This window comes from Oncorhynchus keta, chromosome 9 (assembly GCF_023373465.1).
Source record: "Oncorhynchus keta strain PuntledgeMale-10-30-2019 chromosome 9, Oket_V2, whole genome shotgun sequence".
NCBI lineage: Eukaryota > Metazoa > Chordata > Actinopteri > Salmoniformes > Salmonidae > Oncorhynchus > Oncorhynchus keta.
Genome location: NC_068429.1, coordinates 12,223,333 through 12,244,769, shown reverse-complemented (window position 1 = coordinate 12,244,769; position 21,437 = coordinate 12,223,333). Strand labels below are relative to the sequence as shown.

At 40.9% G+C, this 21,437-nt stretch overlaps 1 protein-coding gene across 3 annotated transcripts in view; it reads right to left on the bottom strand.

Annotated features, from left to right (window-relative positions):
• LOC118388049 (cAMP-specific 3',5'-cyclic phosphodiesterase 4D-like) overlaps positions 1-21,437 on the bottom strand; it is a 469,033-nt gene that overhangs the window by 394,791 nt on the left and 52,805 nt on the right. For all 3 annotated transcript variants that reach the window (XR_008142771.1, XM_052525216.1, XM_052525217.1), the window contains exon 3: positions 11,615-11,838. Coding sequence is in view for 2 of the 3 variants with exons in the window: in XM_052525216.1 (XP_052381176.1) it covers positions 11,615-11,838 (224 nt within the window). In the remaining variant the exon portion in view is untranslated. The remainder of the gene's footprint in view (positions 1-11,614; positions 11,839-21,437) is intronic.

Below are 21,437 nucleotides of genomic sequence, written 5' to 3'. Positions count from 1 at the left end.
GCAAACCTTCTTGGAAAGCACCGCCAGCATTCAAGAGTGACCAAAACATCAGCCAGGAAGCATAGGAAATGAGAAGTGGTCTGTGGTCCCCACCTGCAGAACCACTCCTTTATTGGGGGTGTCTTGCTAATTGCCTATAATTTCCACCTGTTGTCTATTCCATTTGCACAACAGCATGTGAAATTTATTGTCAATCAGTGTTGCTTCCAAAGTGGACAGTTTGATTTCACAGAAGTGTGATTGACTTGGAGTTACATTGTGTTGTTTAAGTGCTCCCTTTATTTTTTTGAACAGTGTATAATTCATTAATACATTTCTTGGTAGTCCAGAAATATTGCTATCAGGTTGTAAATCACAGCTTCCCTGGTACATTGTTTGCTGCCTCCATTTGGGATGCACTGTTTCAGTTTCAGTGACTCAATATTCTCAACAAAAACAGACAAATGTAACTAAGGCTGGGAATGTCAATACAATCAAACTAGCAAGGGCAATGATCACAAGTCAGTCATAACGTGGCTAATAGGCTAGCATATCTATTTATGTAGCAAACTAACAAGCGAGCTGCTAGGAGGATGTCATGTGATGCCATTGGAGGAGTTGGTGAGTGACTGACTTTTTCCCCTTCATATAATTTTTCAGTTTTTCAACGACTATTATCCAGTTAGCAAATCTCTTGCGTTCGCAAATTCACTCTGGCCATCTACCTCATTTCAGAGCACTCTCGTCTGAGTGTGCCAGAGCGCAGAACAATTAGGAATTTATGAATGCACAACACCTGAATATGACCGGTGTCAGTAAACGTAGCCAAAAAAAGTAAGTTAGTCAAGCGCTCTAGATAACATGTAAAAAGCCTAGCCAGCTCTGCTACGGCGAGTAACATTTTCAGAGTGAGTTGTTCTCTCATTTGTGTCTGGAAGTTGCAAGATAGCTAACTTTAGCCAGTTAGCTTCGGTGATTGGTTGGGACAAGCAGGCGAGCTGCAGAAGGCCGAAGGCAAAAATTCCCCATCATTTATCAGTGCAATTTTGATGGCCAACTAGCTGCAAAAGAGGGTTTATCTAATGTTCCTTCGTTAAATTAAAGCTCATCTTGCTCTAGTTAGCATTAGTTGTTGAGCTTGTTGTTGTTGATGTTCATAACTGAGGGAGAGAGAGCCTACCTTCTCATGGTTGTTTGATCAATAGGGCTGTAAAATTCCTAAATGTAAGAAGACTCCCGTGGTGTTTTAACATACTGTATTTGCAGAAATCCATTCAGGTGTATTTTGTGGCTTTTGGAGAATATGTTCTAATGATCTTAAGTTGTGCTGTTGCTACTGCTTGTAAACACACAGTTCAGATCAAAGTGGATGATAGCAGACACGTGTTGCAAATGGCTTGTTTGTATAAAGGCCTACTGTAGCTCTGATTGAATATAGAGCACCGATCTGTGTAGACTCCGGTCTTAGACAAGATAAATGTTTTTTACTGCAGTGTCTATTAACTGTCAAAATGCACGGCTGCTTTCCCACTCTATATTGCTATAGAATTTTAACAAATGCCTATAGTATACATAATTCCCAAACATTATAAGAATTTATGAAAACGTGAAAATCATCAAAACTATGAAATAACATATATGGAATCATGTAGTAACCAAAAAAATGTTAACAAATCAAAATATATTTGGAATTTCTTTCTTCATAATGCGTTTGACAAGTTAGGGGGTATACATAAGATAGCCTTATTTGGTAAAAGACCAAATCCATATTATGGCATGAGCAGCTCAAATAAGTAAAGAGAAACAAGAGTCCATCATTACTTTAATACATGATGGTCAGTCAATACTAAAAATGTCAAGAACTTTGAAAGTTTCTTCAAGTGCAGTCGCAAAAACCATGAAGCACTATGATATGAGGACCGCCACAGGAATGGAAGACGCAAAGGTACCTCTGCTGCAGAGTATAAGTTCATTAGAGTTACCAACCTCAGAAATTGCAGCCTAAATAAATGCTACAGAGTTCAAGTTTCAGACACGTCTCAACATCAACTGTTCAGAGGAAACAAGGGCCCCTTTAACCTTATTAGGTCATACATTCAGGGCATCAATGCAGTCTCATAGTCTCGTCTGTGTTGCTATAAGCCAGTGTTTCCCAAACTCGGTTCCAAACCATATTCATTATCTTCAGCACCAGTGTCTACATCATGGCTTTCCAACCCTTTGCCTGGAGAGCTACCATTCTGTAGGTTTCGCTACAACATAAAAACAACGACTGTCCTGGAGTTAAAAGGATAACATAAAAAGGTCCTAAAATGAGGGAGTAATTTCCAAAATGTTGTAATTTTCAAAAACTACAAGTGTCGCCTTGATGCAGAGAGCCAACAAACTCCTCCTCCCTGGCTGGAAACTGTTATCATTTTCAAATTCAGCAACAATAAGCATGATGTGGCACCATTTGCTCGCTGACACCATAACAGGGTTGACAAACACCTAATTTGCCTCTTTCTGACCACATCTTAATCCACAAAACCCAACTAAAGAAACATGCGCTTTGAGGGGTCATGTTTTATGCAGAGTCCCTCTTCCTCAAAGAAATAGGACAGCTAGTCTTGCATTTTCACCCTCCATTTTGTCCAGCACACGGAAACAAAGTTCCCAGAGGAAAAGCTCAACATTTAATTATGCAACACATTTGAATTCTCCAGCAAGGCAAACTGTACACAAAGAGTGTGACTCATCAAACAGCTAATGATGTGTGAGGTGAAAAAGACTGCATCTGGAAAGTGATATGGATGGTAAGTGCTGCTGAATAGGGCTAGAAGATTATTACTGTGGAAGAAAAAATAAGGTAATACAAAGTCTGTGTGTGTGTGTGTGTGTGTGTGTGTGTGTGTGTGTGTGTGTGTGTGTGTGTGTGTGTGTGCGTGTGTGCGTGCGTGCGTGCGTGCGTGCGTGCGTGCGTGCGTGCGTGCGTGTCTGGGGTTGTTAACTGAACCATGCTTGCATCATGAGCAGCGTTGCCCGAGACCTAAAGAACTTGCCTTAGCCACCCCAGGCTTTAGCTCAATGTGCTGCTAACAGTCTTGTGGAGCGCAGACAACCTGGGTTCAAGCCCAGCAGTCGGATGAAGTCAGTCGGGAACATTAACAACCACTCTGAATGACTTCTCACCCGAGAACTGAGTTAGCCTAGAGTGTATCCAGTCAATGTGGTAAAAGATTGTCACCATTGAGGCAGAGCAGATGTGTCATACTGTAGGAATTCTATAACATCAACTCCTTCCCCTGTTGGATATGAATTATATATGAGGTGTGCTTGGGGCCAGTGCTGTGACACATAGTTATGATCTATGTTGGGTAACCCCTATGGGAACACAGCACACAAATCTACCTCCACTCATTACATGCAAGTCGAGAGTGAATACACACTCAATCACAGGGATCCAACGGGTTAATTCACAGAGAAGGTAAATATTAATGACCCAAGAGGGATTGTGTATGTGACCAATACAATTTTATTTTATTTGCTGGTAATATTCTATGGTTGGGTATAAGGTTGAAGTCAGAAGTTTACATACATCTTAGCCAAATACATTTAAACTCAGTTTCCTGACATTTAATCCTAGTAAAGATTCCCTGTCTTCGGTCAGTTTTAAGAATGTGAAATAATGTGAAATGTCAGAATAATAGTAGAGAGAATGATTTATTTCAGCTTTTATTTCTTTCATCACATTCCCAGTGGGTCAGAAGTTTACATACACTCAATTAGTATTTGGTAGCATTGCCTTTAAATTGTTTAACTTCTTTCAAACATTTCGGGTAGCCTTCCACAAGCTTCCCACAATAAATTAGGTGAATTTTGGCCCATTCCAACTGACCGAGCTGGTGTAAGTTGCTCGCACATGCTTTTTCAGTTCTTCCCACAAATGTTCTGTAGGATTGAGTTCGGGGCTTTGTGTTGGCCCCTCCAAGACCTTGACTTTGTTGTCCTAAAGCAATTTTGCTTAACTTTGGAAGTATTCTTGGGGTCATTGTCCATTTGGAAGATCCATTTGCAACCAAGCTTTAACTTCCTGACTGACGTCTTGAGACGTTGCTTCAATATATCCACATAATGTTCCATTTAAAAAAATATGTTTTACCTTTATTTAACTAGGCAAGTCAGTTAAGAACAAATTCTTATTTTCAATGACAGCCTAGGAACAGTGGGTTAACTGCCTGTTCAGAACGACCTTGTCAGCTCAGGGATTCGAACTTGCAACCTTCCGGTTACTAGTCCATCACTCTCACCACTAGGCTACCCTGCCGCCCCTGCAACTTCATGATCCCATCTATTTTGTGAAGTGCATGATGCTGCTGTGGTCTCTTCATTCTTTCCAGAGCTATATGTATAATAATAATTTCCATAGAGCCAACAATGACCTGATTCATGAAGTAGGTTGATGGGCACATACTGTACAGTACAGTTTGCCAAGAGACAAAAACGGCAAATACTGCCAGGAAGCCTCGATCCTTACAGAATAAGCTTCAACTTTTTCCCTGTGTGACCATAGAGAGATGACACTTCCCATGAAGACGTGGACCTATTGTTATGACAGACAAAAAAGGCTTAATCATAGCAACCCTGTCTGCAGTCAAATGTAAATTCGTGTCAATGCCTATATTCAAAATGGCTACAGCTCACTTCTCTTTGCTTAACATGCTAGTGATTTTCTTCCTGAGCGTGGCCCAAATGTACAGCCCAGGAGGAGGGCATTGTGGGCTTTTCATAGAATGATAGCAGGGGTAAGGGTGGGCTTTTCATGGAATGACAGCAGGGGGACATTGATTGGGAACAACAGGAGGGCGAATGATTTTCCATCTTTCCTCTAAATGTAACCACAGTAACAAAAAGAGTGTGTGTGTGTGTGTGTGTGTGTGTGTGTGTGTGTGTGTGTGTGTGTGTGTGTGTGCGTGCGTGCGTGCGTGCGTGCGTGCGTGCGTGCTTGTGTGTGAGAACTGTTCAACGTTGGTCTGACCAATCAGAATCTATGGTTCAAGATTGTTTTGATCACGCGGACTGGAAAATGTTCCGGGTTGCCCCTGAGAATAGTGTTGACGTATACACTGACTTGGTGACGGAGTTCATCAGGAAGTGCATAGAGGATGTTGTTCCCACGGTGACTATTACAACCTATCCAAACCAAAAACCGTGGATAGATGGCAGCATTCACGCAAAACTGAAAAGCAAACCACCGCATTTAACCACGGCAAGGTGACTGGGAATATGAATGTGTACAAACAGACCAGCCATTACCGGTCATTACCTCCGTAAAGCAATCAAAGAGGAAAAACAACAGTACGAGGGCAAAGTGGAGTTGCAATTCAACGGCTCAGACACAAAGACACATGTGGCAGGTACTCCAGACCATCACAGATTATAAAGGGAAAGCCAGCCATGTCACAGACTCCAACGCCTCGCTCCCGGACAAGATAAAAACACTCTCTATGACCACTTAGAGGAAAACACTGAGTCGCCGACTTGGGCCACCGCAGCTCACGAGGACTCTGAGCTCCCCTTCTCCGTGGTCGACGTGAGTAAGACATTTAAGTGCATTAACCCTCGCAAGGCTGCCGGCCCAGACGGCATCCCAAACCGCGTCCACAGAGCATGTGCACACCAGCTGGCTGGAGTGTATACAGACATATTAATCTCTCTATCCCAGTCTGTTGTCCCCACTTGCTTCAGGATGTCCACCATTGTTCCTGTATCCAAGAAAGTGAAGGTAACTGAACTAAATGACTATCACCCCATTGCACTCACTTCTGTCATCATGAAGTGCTTTGAGAGGCTAATTAAGAATCATATCACCTCGAACTTACACGACATCCTAGACCCACTACGATTGGCATACCTCCCCAACTTCCTGATGGGCGGACCCCAGGTGGTGAAGGTAGGCAACAGCACCTCCACCAAGCTGATCCTCAACACAGGGGCCCCGCAGGGGTGCATGCTCAGCCCCCTCCTGTCCTTCCTGTTTACCCATGACTGCGGGCCATGCACCACCGTAGGGCTGTATCACCCCCTGGTACGGCACTTACACTATCCGCATCTGTAGGGCACTCCTGAGGGTGGTGCGGTCAGCCCAACGCATCACCGGTGGCACACTGCCAGCACCTGGTGTCACAGGAAGGCCAAGAAGATCATCAATGCCCTCAGCCACCCAAGCCACAGCCTATTCACCCCACTACCATCTAGAAGGCGGAGATCAAAGCTGGGACGGAGAGACTGAAAACAGCTTCTATCTCCAGGCCATCAGACTGTTAAATTGTCGCCACTAGTCGGCCTCCGTCCAACACCCTGCCCCTTATAGTCGTAGAACACTGGTCACTTTTAATAATGTTTACATACTGTTTTACCCATTTCATATGTACTGTGAGCTCCAATAGTATTGGGATAGAGACACATTTGTTGTTGTTTTGGCTCTTTACTCCAGCACTTTGGATTTGAAATGATACAATGACTGAGGTCAAAGTGCAGACTGCCCTTATGAAAAAATATTGCAGTTAGATTGCAGTATAACTGTAGTATAAATCAAATACTGCGTCCAAAATAAAAGTTGTTTTACTGCAGTAATTTTGCAGTGTAACTGCAGTTAGATTGCAGTATAACTACAGTTCACTGCAATTACTGCATCCAAAATACCAGTCTACTTTGTTTTGTAACGGTCAGCTTTCATTTGAGAGTATTTTCATCTATATCAGGTGAACCGTTTAGATATTACAGCACTCTTTGTAAATAGTCCCACACATTTTAGGGGACCAAAAGTATTGGGACAAATTCACTTATGTGTTTATTAAAGTAGTCAGGTGTGCGTAATGATGAGTGCCAGGTGTGCGTAATGATGAATCCCAGGACCGGTGGTTAGTATTCTGACGACGTCGTACGCCGGAGGGGAAGAGCCGGAGAAGATGTGACATGCTAGCCTGCAGTGATTACATCAAACTTGTGACTCTACAAACTTGATGGATGCATTTGCTTATTTGTTTTGCTTGTGTTTCAGATTATTTCGTGCCCAATAGAAATTATTGGAGTCACTTTTATGAAGTAAGAATAAAATATGTTTCTGAACACTTCTACGTGAATGTGGATGTTACCATAATTACGGATAGTCTTGAATGAATCGTGAATAATGATGAGTGAGAAAGTAACAGAAGTATGCTAACCTCTCACCATTACAATAGCAGGGGAGGTTAGCATTTTGGGTGGGTATGATATTTGTGCGTCTAACTTTCTCACTCATCATTATTCATGATTCATTTAGGACTATCCATAACCATGGTAGCATCCACATGACTGTAGACGTGTTTAGAAACATATTATATTCTTATTTACAATAAAGGTGACTCCAAAATGACTCATTTATATTGTTACAGAGTTTAATGGCTGTGAAAGGAGAAAACTGAGGATGGATCAACAACGTTATAGTAACTCAACAATACTAACCTAATTGACAGAGTGAAAAGAAGGAAGCCTGTACAGAAAAACAAATATTCCAAAACATGCATCCTGTTTGCAACCAGGCACTAAAGTAATAATGAAAAAAATGTGGCAAAGCAATTCACTTTTTTTCCTGAATACAAAGTGTTATGTCTGGTGCAATGCCAATACAACACATTACTGAGTACCACTCTCTCATTATTTTCAAGCATATTCGTGGCTGCATCTTGTTATGGGTATGCTTGTAATTGTTAAGGACTGGGGAGTTTCTCAGGATAAAAAAGAAACGGAATGGAGCTAAGCACAGACAAAGTCCTAGAGGAAAACCTTGTTCAGTCTTCTTTCCACCAGACACTGGAAGACACCAGGCTTACGAAGAAGACTGTGAATGTTCCTGAGTGGCCGAGTTACAGTTTTGACTTAAATCTACTTGAAAATCTATGGCAAGACCTGAAAATGGTTGTCTAGCAATGATCAACAACCAATTTGACAGAATCTTTTAAATAATAATTGGCAAATGTTGCATAATCCAGGTATGGAAAGCTCTTAGACTTGCCCAGAAAGACTCAGCTGTAATCGCTGCCAAAGGTGCTTCTACAATGTATTGGACTCACGGATGTGAATACTTAAGTAAATGAGCTATTTCTGTATTTAATTTAATACATTTGCAAAGATTTATAAAAACATGTTTTCACTTTGCCATTATGGGATATTTCATCCATTTATAATTCAGGCTGTAACACATTAAAATGTGGAATAAATCAAGGGGTATGAATACTTTCTGAAGGCTCTGTATTTATATTCCAGACTCTGACATTGCTCGTCCTGATATTTCTGTATTTTATTTTTTGGATGTGTTATTTTGTTATGCTAGGTGTTACTGTTGGATCTAGAAAAACAAGCATTTCGCTGCACCTGCGAAAACATCTGCAAATATGTGTATGCCGACCAATACAATTTGATTTGTACACTGACATCCTCACACACCCCACAATCCATCAAAACTCCCATCCAACAACAAACTCCGGGGTCTGACCTTTTCAGATGAAACTGCCAGAGAGACACTAACAAAACACAGCACTCCATCTTCTTTCTTTACGAGAAACCATGGAGTAATTGTTAATGAATGGGAATCATAGATCACTATTCCCATCTCATCTCCAGTTTCTCTCCAGACACTATCAATTCCTGAATATAAACAATTGCAAAGGTTTACACTCTTACAACTACAACGGATTAGGAACGATGAAGTATACTAGAAATGGCACACTAGAAGTGTCATTCAGTATTCTCATGTATTCTCATAAATATGAATAACATGAGACTATGCTCACATCTACGTGGCACCGTTTCTAGACCAACGGTATCATACAACCGAATCTAAATGAAGGGCTAGTCGCTGACCCAAAGAGTATTTGGCATGAGAGGTCCTGATTGTCTTTGGATGTGTCTCAAATGGCACCCTATTCCCAGTATAGTGCACTACTTTTGACCAGGGCCCACAAGGTGGTACACTATAAGTGGTACACTATGTAGGAAACACTGTTCCCTCTAAACTGGTGGATCTGAAAGGCATTTCTAGTCGATCGCCAAACATTTATGTAAAAAAAACAAACAAAGATAAAGCCTTGTGTTCCCATTTATTAGACTCTGGCTGTTGGCGGAAAGTGCACCCGATTCAGATGCCCTACACGCTGGGTAGGCGAACAACATCTGCCTTCCTGGCGGGCCCAGAGAGCAAATCAAGTACACTGTAGGCCTAACGCAGGCCAAACGGATGGCTCAGATTACCGTGTCTGCAGTAATGTAGCAGGCATTAAAGAAAGCTACAGCAAAGTTGGTACTGTGAGATTTCAAAACGTTTAAAACCATAGAGCGAGACTGTCTGACTAGAGCGAGACTGTCAACGACTACAGCAAAGAGCTGTTGTTTAAGTTCTTACTCAGCACTTTCAACACTTTGTATTCAATACTTTTATAAGCCATAAAATGTAAGTTCTTCCTATTTCCACTCAGTGCTACAACAAGCACTGCAGCAGTAATGAATGAGTAGGAAAGTGTATCTATATGCTTGTGTTGTTATTATTAACGGCTTGGGTCTTTTTTAATATCGAGGAATATTTCACTTTCTCTGTTCATAGGAGTAACAACATGAATTTGTGCATGAGGCAGAAATAATGTGGTGCGACTTGAGTTTCGCCATTAGATGGAAGACAGGGTCCCTTTCAGGTCAGTATCAGCAGAGGAAAGGGAGAGCGGAGGGATGTTGAGATGCTGCTCTCACCCTCCACTGAGACGAACAATCAGATGCAGGCACCATCAGCCAAGTAAAATAAAAATAAAAAGCTAATTATTTAAATGTATGCTCACTCAGCTGTGCCTCACAAGTAATACAACAACAGATCTATTACCAGTGTGATCATATAGCCTACCTCAAAATGGCTCGAACAACAATGCATTGGCAGGGTAATTCAAGCAAAGATAATATACGGTCATAATTTATTGGGCCTATAGCTTATTGCACAAACCTCATTGCTGCAGTACTGTATTTAATTGGTTAATGTTGCATTGGTTTACATTTTTGAAGTCATGTAAAAAAAAATCTGAGCGGTAGATCTCGGTTTGCACTTTGACTCAGAAAGTGATCTTGACTCAGAAAAGGTTGGGGACCACTGTTCTAGAGTTTTCCCTGTTAACACTATCAACGTTTCCCTTTACTGTGGCAACTGTGATCGAATCAACGCAATTTTAGCCACTTTTAATGCAACATACCAAAACTAAATTAACTATGCAAGATACTTTGTTAACATTTGAGCTGACACTCTTATCCAGAGAAAATTACAGGAGCAATTAGGGTTAAGTGCCTTGCTCAAGGGCACGTTGGCAGATTTTTCACCTAATTGGTTCAGAGATTCAAACCAGCAACCTTTCAGTTACTGGCCCAATGCTCTTAACCGCTACGCTACTTGCCGTCCCTGTTGTTGGCAGAACGCATCGGTGTAGGTTTCTATTGCATTGACACGCACGCACGACACGCACGACTCAGCCCGTATTCTATAAGCAAATAGACCATTGCGATATATGGATCTGTGCCATTTACTTTGAACTGGACTGTGTTTACAGCATAAGCGGTCATGAGTAGATGTGTTGGTTTTGAAATCATAGTGAGAGCTGCATGTTGCCACGTGTGCACATTTTGTTCATATCCTTTGCTAGTTAGTGAGTTACTAGCTCAGTTATAGATCAGTAATAGGGGAGTGATTGCTTCCTACAAGAGCCGAAAAGTATACATTTCTATACTGAAAAGAGAGTCAGGTAAAGAGATTTTGTTTTGTCTCACACACCCACAAAATAAATGGGTGGATAAACCATAGCTGCAACTATAACTAAGGGAGGGAGAATGATTACTGTGCCAAGGTGCACATAGCGATCTAGAAATAATTAAAAGGTATATTAACAGTTAGGACTATAACAAAGGTTCTATCTACCTGTGAAACTATATTATGCAGGGAGGAAAACAAGGGCAAATCATTTTTGTGAGGATCTTTTGAAGCTGACACAGACACACAAAGTGTGTGGACATTGAAAGAGCCGACCGTGGCTTGAAGTAGAGAGGTTTTCTGGCTGAAGGACACTGTGTTCTTAAAATCAAAACCCAGTAGTATACGTTTGCATTGATGAGTCACACGTAGACACATCACGCTCAAAGTAAAGCTGATCACATTTAACATGAGTCACCAAAATGCTTTTTGCCTACTGTATGTCATTCACAGGCTTTCAAGGGGCAACTACCATCGTAATTCAGATAAATCGAAATTCAGTTTAATGGTCTTTGTGCTGTCTGAATGGAGAGCAGATTGCATCCACTCTAGGTTAGTGTTCCATGATTGTAAATTACAAAGACCATATGCATTTATACTCACACATATACTGACACACAAAGCCAGACATTTTAAGGAGCACAGATACACACACACACTCAATACTGAAAAGAGCACTAAGCTTCCCTGAGTCTCCTTGTCTGACTCTTTCACTCTCTCTCCCTCTCTCGCTCATCCACCTGTCTCGTTCTCCCTCTCTCACACACACATCAATCCACATCCCACGACCCTGCCACCAGACCGTTGTCTCCACATGCAGTCTCCTGTCTCTCTTACCTGCTGGTGTCTGCTGAGGTGATGGCGATGAGCGGGGGGATCCTGAGGGCGAGGCTAGTGGGCCGAGGGATCTGCTCCGTCTCTGGCCTCGGGGCCCAGTCACGCTGCTCCGCCTGCCTAAAGGCCAGTGGGGGAAGCTGCAGGTTCCGGCAGGAGAGCCTCCGCACCTGGACAGTCTCCATCTCCACGCCCAGACCTGGCTCTGGAGAGTCATCGTCAGAAACCTGCAGGGGACGGGAGAGAGCAGGACCTCCATGAATCATCAATGTTCAGGGATCTTATTCAAGGCTATAAAAGAGAAGATTTGAATCTGGGGCTGTATAATAGGTCTATGTAGGAAATGTGTTAATACAGACTATTCTATTGATTAATATCTATCAGAACGCTAAATATAAGGTGAAATAGACAGCAAGGTTTATACGAATCTCCGCTGTTGAAAACTAAATGTTAGTCTAAAAGAAATGTGAGATAATGTCTAGACGTTTTTTATAGTGGAGATCAAGTTTATAAATGCATTTATAAATGCATTGGCTGGGCTGTGGATTGCGCAGTCAGATGGAACAGACTAAATAGGCATTTTAACGTCATAGATTTAGCCGGTGGTAACGTGTGGAATAGACACTGGCTGGAATGCTGTTTGAACCAATCAGAATTGAGGATTAAACCCACCAGGGTGTATGATGATTAATATCAATCAGAATGCTAAACAGAAGATGAGTAAGGTTAATACGTGAAGGTCTTATGTCTGGACTTCCAGTTGTGTTTCCTATGAGAGTGGTTTTATCTCAGAATACAGATTCAGATTGTATTTTCTGTCAAGTTGTCAGTTTGTTTGGCAAAGTCCAGTAGGTTATCAAATTGTCAGTCAGGGAGGCACAGTACTCTAAATGCAAGATAGATTAAACTCATAATAGATGACTGTTCCTCCCTGCAGTTGATGCAGTATCAAATTAGTATGGTGGCGCAATCCCAAGGCTGAATTTCAGTTTTGAGCCTGAATTAATTTCCATCTAGGCCAAGAGCCCTACCAGGGATTAAATGTCATCTAAAGATGTGATCTTTGGTTCATATTGGATGTACGTGACTTTAATTAATGGGAAGGTTAAACTGAGATGATCCATAGAGGAGCATGCTTGTGCTTCGAATTGTAAAATAAGTGTACCCTGCATTTATACGGTCTACAGTACAAATACAACTAGAACATGTCTTTCCTGAAAACCATTGGCGCTACTAGGATGCAGACTGACTCATATTGTAAAGGTAGGCATTCTGGACAGAAAGTCAAGACAGCATCATATCAACCAGTCACAGCATCTTCCAGCAGTATAAACTATGATGAAGCAATGATAATAAACTATTTTTAATGAATATGACACATTTCTGATTTCATACACCAAGCACAAGCGCACCACTTTACAGTCATGTTCAAATGCATATAAGAAACACAATGGATTTCGCTGTAATTCACAATCCTCGAAAATAGACTGTTTCTTGTGGAGACATTTTGAGATTCGGGGAAACGAAATGAGGTGAGGCACTAACAAGGCAATTTACAGTGCTGGCACAAACGTATACCTCCGGGCTTTGACTGCACAACCATGTGGCCAAATGGTGAAGGGGGAATCCGAGAGCAAGGCCACACAGGTCTGAATGAAGACGTTTTCACATTTCACACAAACAGTGTAATATTATGTGAATGCTATCAATGGAACATCACCGGTAGGAATGTTCAGTCCCATGTTCTACCGGTCTTAGACTATATGAATGCAGCTGCCAATACACTGAATCCATTGGACTCAGTTCATCACAGCACACTGCGCTTTATTACGGGTCGACAAGTTCAGTACGCATCACTGCATTCTATATCAGAAAGCAGGTTGGCCCTCTTTGAAGTCTCGTAGATCCATGCATTGCTCTCTTTTCGTTTCTAAGATTATTTTACAAAAACTCCCTCTGTACCTAACTTCATTCATCACTTTTAGAAGTACAAGTTACCATACACGTTCTCAGGGCTGGCTAACTCTGTAAATTCCTTTGGCCTCTACAGAGTTCCTCAGCGTTCAGTTGTTTTGAACTCTCTCAAATTGGATGAATTGTTGTCATTTCAGACGGCTGATTGAGGACCTCTCTAATTAAAAATATGTTTGAAGAGTTTCATTCTAAAATGCTGTACAGTATATATCTATTTTCGGAAATGTTGGTAAATTAGCTTTTATTGTTTGAAGAACGTATGAAAGAGATTCGTGTTTTTTTTTTAAACTATTTAATCATGGCATAACTTGATGGTTTCATTTCAGAGACAAATAATCATGTTTTATGGAAAATGCTATCACTCTCAGAATAATGAGTAGTACTGCCAGGTTTTAAACAGTCAAATGTAACAAATAACTACATTTTTAATAAAGAACCGTACAAATGATACATTTGGAACATCAATATATATGTTTTTAAATATAAAAAATATATATTTAATACAGTAATATGAGCTATGTATGTAAAACATTAACATTTGCCATTTCAGTCATTTAGCAGATGGTCTTATCAAAAGCAATTTACAGTAAATGTACTCCTCTTAAAGATAACTAGGTGAGACAACCACATATCATACTCAAATAGGATGCAGACAGCTCAGTACATCACTGGGGCTGAGCTCCCTGCCACCCAGGATCTCTATACCAGGCAGTGTGAAAGGAAGGCCCGGAAAATCGTTAAAGACTCCAACCAGCTAAGCCATCAAGTGCATCAAGTCTGACATCAACAGGCTCATGAACAGCTTCTATCCCCAAGCCATAAGACTGCTAAATAGCTAACTAAATAGCTAACTAAATAGCTAACTAAATAGCTAAAAAATAATTGCTACACAGACTATTTGAGTTGAACTTTGTAATTGATTATTTATTTTAATATCTTTGCACTGTCTCTATGTACACTCACAGAGCACTACACACTCACAGAGCTCTACACACTCACAGAGCACTATACACTCACAGAGCTCTACACACTCACAGAGCTCTACACACTCACAGAGCTCTACACACTCACAGAGCACTACACACTCACAGGGCACTACACACTCACAGGGCACTACACACTCACAGAGCACTACACACTCACAGAGCACTACACACTCACAAGGCACTACACACTCACAGGGCACTACACACTCACAGAGCACTACACACTCACAGAGCACTACACACTCACAGAGCACTACACACTCACAGAGCACTACACACTCACAGAGCTCTACACACTCACAGAGCACTACACACTCACAGAGCTCTACACACTCACAGAGCACTACACACTCACAGAGCACTACACACTCACGCACACTGACACTCCGAACACACACACAACCATTCACTACATAATTTTCTCACACACACATACATTTATACTGACTACACACACGCACACCAACTCACATACAATCATCATATACACTGCTGCTACTCTGTTCATCATACATGCATATCCTGATGCCGAGTCACCTTACCCCTATAGATATCTATCTCTATTGATCCAATATCCTCGGCACATTGTAAATATGTTACTGGAACTGACTGACCCTGTATATAGTATACTTATTTACTTTATCGTGTTTTTCTTGTATGTTTTTGTTCTAACTTGTTATTTCTTTGTCATTGTTATTGATTACTGCATTGTTGGGGTTAGAGCTTGCAGGAAAGGCATTTCAGTGTACTTGTGCATGTGACATTAAAACTTGAAACTTGAAACTTGATACGAACATTCCATTCCAGCTAAACAATGGATATATAGCTTTTTGCAACAACAACAAAAAAATCTGAGAACAATAATATTTTACAAACTCAAATGTAAAAAAATTGGTGTGTACAGTGTTTTGGAAATAAAATGTGTTTGTTTTATATGACTGTGTTTTGTATCTCTTCTTTGCTTTTTGTATCGTATTAATGTGTATATTTTTGTAATACAGGTCCAATCTGTAAAAGAGACCTTGGTCAAAAAATGTCAAATATTTTGACATTTTTAACAGAGGATTTCAAAACCAAGTTCTGTATATGATTTAGTCAGACGTATATTATATGTCATGTGCTCATATTATGCAACAGTTAAAAATAACTTCATGGGTATCAGAGATCATTAGTAAAGGGTTATTAATGGGTATCAGAGATCATTAGTAAAGGGTTATTAATGGGTATCAGAGATCATTAGTAAAGGGTTATTGATGGGTATCAGAGATCATTAGTAAAGGGTTATTAATGGGTATCAGAGATCATTAGTAAAGGGTTATTAATGGGTATCAGAGATCATTAGTAAAGGGTTATTAATGGGTATCAGAGATCATTAGTAAAGGGTTATTAATTGGTATCAGAGATCATTAGTAAAGGGTTATTAATGGGTATCAGAGATCATTAGTAAAGGGTTATTAATGGGTATCAGAGATCATTAGTAAAGGGTTATTAATTGGTATCAGAGATCATTAGTAAAGGGTTATTAATGGGTATCAGAGATCATTAGTAAAGGGTTATTAATGGGTATCAGAGATCATTAGTAAAGGGTTATTAATGGGTATCAGAGATCATTAGTAAAGGGTTATTAATGGGTATCAGAGATCATTAGTAAAGGGTTATTACTTGGTATCAGAGATCATTAGTAAAGGGTTATTAAAACTTCTTCGGGATCGGTGTCCCATCCATGGGACAGTTGAGCTAACATAGGCTAATGCGATTAGCATGAGGTTGTAAGCAACAAGAACATTTCCACATAGACATATCTGTCTATGTTCTTGTTCATCTCATTGCACTGTCCAATTTACAGTAGCTATTACAGTGAAATAATACCATGCTATTGTTTGAGGATAGTGCAAAATTTTGAACACGAAAAGTTATTAATAAACAAATTAGGCACATTTTGGGCAGTCTTGATACAAAATTTGGAACAGAAATGCAATGGTTCATTGGATCAGTATAAAACGTTGCATATACACTGCTGCCATCTCGTGGCCAAAATCGCACCTGGACTGGAATACCTGGGCTGGAATAATACATTATGGCCTTTCCCTTGCATTTCAAAGATGGTACAAAAAAAATATAAAAGAATGGTTGTTTTTTTCTTTGTATTATATTTTACCAGATCTATTGTGTTATATTCTCCTACATTCCTTTCACATTCCTTATTAATGGTATCAGAGATCATTAGTAAAGGGTTATTAATGGGTATCAGAGATCATTAGTAAAGGGTTATTAATGGGTATCAGAGATCATTAGTAAAGGGTTATTAATGGGTATCAGAGATCATTAGTAAAGGGTTATTAATGGGTATCAGAGATCATTAGTAAAGGGTTATTAATGGTATCAGAGATCATTAGTAACAGTTTAAGAAGTTTGGGGTGAACTCCAGAAAAAATGAGATAGAAATAATTTTGTCTAATGAAATGAATATTGAAAAACAGAAGCCATGCAGGGACATGGCTATTAGGACTAACAAGGCATACACATTACACACAGAAAATCTCACTTCACAAGCCCATTATTCACCTTCATCCACTGACCGAACACATCCACTGCACGAGCACATCCACAAAAGGCTTCCCACTGGTGCAAAAACAAGTTGAATCAACGTTGTTTCCTCATTATTTCAATGCTCTTATCCACACCCTGGCACTGCAAGTGCCATGCTCTTCCAACTGAGCCACAGGACATATGTGATGACATTGACTTAACGCAAAACTGATTTGATTTGCAAAAAGTCATCAATGTAAGGGCATTAAATATTTTTGTCATCCATCTTTAAACCTAAATCCAATGTCATGGTGACATTTTTGGTTGATTTCATATTGAATTCACATTAGTTGACAACGCAACCAAATATACATCAAAACTAGACGGTTGAACTGGGCCCAGTCGGTTGCCTCTTGAAAACCACTGCACTCGGGAGGAATATCAGTGTGAGGCAAATGAACAAAGTCCCTATTCCGTTCCGAGGGAGCACATTCATTGCCACTTATAGATCATCCTAAGTGCCCATTAGCTATCCTGCTGGGCTGTGGTCTGGCCTAATACCTACACTTACAATGGCCTTGAGGGACTCCGCGTGTAATGAAGAACAGGGCGATGCCTTTAGGAGTGACAGCACTACCCTACCAACTACCCCCCCCCCCCTCCCCTCCACACAATCCTGGTGAGTGGTGAGCACTCCCTTAGGACCACACTGAGGGAATGATTCTCATACTGGAGCAACCATAATGGGAACCTGGAGCTTCTGATTGTGTAATAAAGATATTGTATTATTGATCATGTGTGATATAAATCTTCAATATTATTGAAGACCATGTCCTCTGCACTCTATTTCAGTACCTCATAACACGCTTTTATCCTGGGGGGGTCATGAAAGGTCAGTGCTGGTATACCCTCTGTAATTGAACATGAGGGATTTGATAGCTTAACTGTTGGTGTTCTGTATTTATTTCCCCGCCTCGACAGTCATTGTTCTTGAGCAGTTGTAAAAGTGCTTATTTTTTTATTCATATGAAGTCCTGGAAGGGGAAATGTTTCATGCAACTCTGCTGCACACCAAAAGAAATGTGATTGTATTGTATGTTGAAGTTTAGTTCACAGAAACGCCACAAAGATTCCCTCTGGCAAACTGTCTGGCAGTTGAGCAGAACTCTGCCCTTTGATGGGGAGTTTTAATCGACATCTTAAACAGATGTTTCCCTGAAAACTTCCCTGACACCCCACAATTGGGTTTGTGTCGACAATCAGTAATGCTTTGGTTCGTTCTAAAGGGCAGATTCAGACCCAGAGGGCTTTTTAGGAGTTTTGGGTCAACTGTGCAATTTGGGCGTGACAAGCAACAACTGAAATAAGCAACTAAATCAGTGGTATTCAAAGTCGGTGTCGTGACCTTGCAGTGGGGTTGCCAAAATTAAATTTAAAAAAGAAACCAAAATAAGAGTAAAGATTATTGTAGGGGACAATAGACAACAAAATCAGAAAGCTCAGTTGAGAAATAACATTTTATTGAGTAAAGTTTTTTTTTACAGATTTTTTTTTCATTTTGGAAATGCAATGAATTAAAGGTATTTATGTCAGTAAAAGTAGAGATACCTAGTTGAAGGTAGGCTCAGCGATAGATGCACCTCGCTCATCTCAATATCTGCGGTGCTGCTCGTGGCAATGTCATTTCGATGAGTCTACCTTTAACTGTCAGTAAGCTAGCTACAACAGTTTGCTAAGCAGCTAATCAAGTCACTGCATTGGTGACTGACAAATCAAATCAAATTTTATTGGTCGCATACATATGGTTAGCAGATGTTAATGCGAGTGCAGGCGAAATGCTTGTGTTTCTAGTTCCGACAGACTGCTTGCTAGATATTACTGCACGAACAAATTCACAACAACTACCTTATACACACAAATGTAAAGGGATGAATAAGAATATGTACATACAAATATATGGATGAGCGATGGCCGTGTGGCATAGGCAAGATGCAGTAGATGGTATAGAATACAGTATATACATATGAGATGAGTAATGTAGGATATGTAGACATGATTAAAGTGGCCTTGCTAGATATTAAATCCATTTATTAAATGTATTAAAGTGGCCAGTGATTTGAGTCTGTATGTAGGCAGCAGCCACTCTATGTTAGTGGTGGCTCTATAACAGTCTGATGGCCTTGAGATAGAAGCTGTTTTTCAGACTCCTGGCCCCAGCTTTGATGCACCTGTACTGATCGCGCCTTCTGGATGATAGCCACTGCCCGGGGTGAACAGGCAGTGGCTCGGGTGTTTGTTCTCTTTGATTATCTTTTTGGCCTTCCTGTGACATTGGGTGCTGTGGGTGTCCTGGAGGGCAGGTAGTTTGCACCTGGTGATGCGTTGTGCAGACCGCACTACCTTCTGGAGAGCCTTGCGGTTGTGGGCGGAGCAGTTGCCGTACCAGGCGGTGATGCTGCCCGACAGGATGCTCTCGATTGTGCATCTGTAAAAGTTTGTGAGTGTTTTTGTCGACAAGCCAAATTTCTTCAGCCTCCTGTGGGTGAAGAGGCTCTGTTGCGCCTTCTTCACAATGCTGTCTATGTGGGTGGACCATTTCAGTTTGTCCGTGATGTGTACGCCGAGGAACTTAAAACTTTCCACCTTCTCCACTACTGTCCCGTCGATGTGGATAGGGGGATGCTCCCTCTGCTGTTTCCTGAAGTCCATGACCATCTCCTTTGTTTTGTTGACGTTGAGTGTAAGGTTATTTTCCTGACACCACACTCCGAGGGCCCTCACCTCTTCCCTGTAGGCCGTCTCGTCATTGTTGGTAATCAAGCCTACCACTGTGGTGTCGTCTGCAATCTTGATGATTGAGTTGGAGGCGTGCATGGCCACGCAGTGATGGGTGAACAGGGAGTACAGGAGAAGGCTGAGAATGCACCTTTGTGTGGCCCCAGTGTTGAGGATCAGCGGAGAGGAGGTGTTGTTTCCTACCTTCACCACCTGGGGGCGGCCCGTCAGAAAGTCCAAGACCCAGTTGCACAGGGTGGGGTCGAGGCCCAGACATTCTTGTATAAGATTTTTGCAGGAGATGCTTTGTTTTATTTTCTCACAATTTTTGTATTTTGTTTGTATTCATTAGGATACCCACAGCTACTCTTCCTGGAGTCCAAACAGTATTAAAACAATTACATCACAACAAAACAATTGCAAACTATAAAATCACTGTCACAACGTTTGTAATAATTTTGTTAGTTGTTCTTCCTATTTCAGTCATACAAGAGCGCAGTAATTGGTCATATACAGTACATGTATTGGTCATAAATGACGAACTATGCTTTCATTTCTGCAGTGGGAGAGGGGACAAATACTTACATTGGGAACCGCTGCAGCAGCAAGGCAAATTGGTGCAGAGAGGTTGTCGCTGCAACTGCAAAACGTAATCTAGCGACAAATCAAGGAGGCAATAGAGATTCTCACAGAAAAATTGTTGGCAACATTGCTAGTGCAGTTCAAGGAGGACAATTTCTGTTGAAACTGGGTTCAATTAAAAAATGCATTTATTGACTAACAAACCATGTACATAAACCTATACTAGCCATGATGCCAATATTTATCTATACAGTACCCGTTTGGCAAATGTCTCATCTATCAACCGTGATCACGGTTCATGCAGTACTGACAGCTCTGTGGACATGACAGCCAGTTGACAGGTATTTCTCAGTGAGAATCACTATTGCCTGCTTGATTTTTCGCAAGATGATGTTTTGCCGTTGTCATAACAAGCTTTTTCATGTTTGCCAGTTGTCATGTTTAACTAACTAGCTACCTAGAATAGCCACTGTGTTACAAATTGTAACCAATTAGCAAGATAATGAAACCCCATGTTATGTTATAGGGACACATGCTAAGTTGGCTAGCTAGCTAGCCATGATGAAATGATAGCTAAATATAGATTGAGGTAGTTTTTTGAATGTTCAAAAAATTATGAAGCTAAATGTTTGCTAAATATAGCTGGTTATCTTTTCTGGATTGCCATTGTTGTGCTGGAAGCAGGTTAAGTGTGTACACAGCATTTTAGTACAGCTGTAGCACTCAACAGGCAATAGCAATATATAGGACATTAATTAATTCACATTTTAACCTATTATTCTGGAATTTGTATTTGTCCGTAGAGTTCCGAAACAGGACCGTGTCGAGGCACAGATCTGGGGAAAAGTACCAAACCATTTCTGCAGCATTGAAGGTCCCGAAGAACACATTGGCCTCCAGGATTCTTAAATGTAAGAAGTTTGGAACCACGAAGACTCTTCCTAGAGCTGGCCGCCCGGCCAAGCTGAGCAATCAGAGGA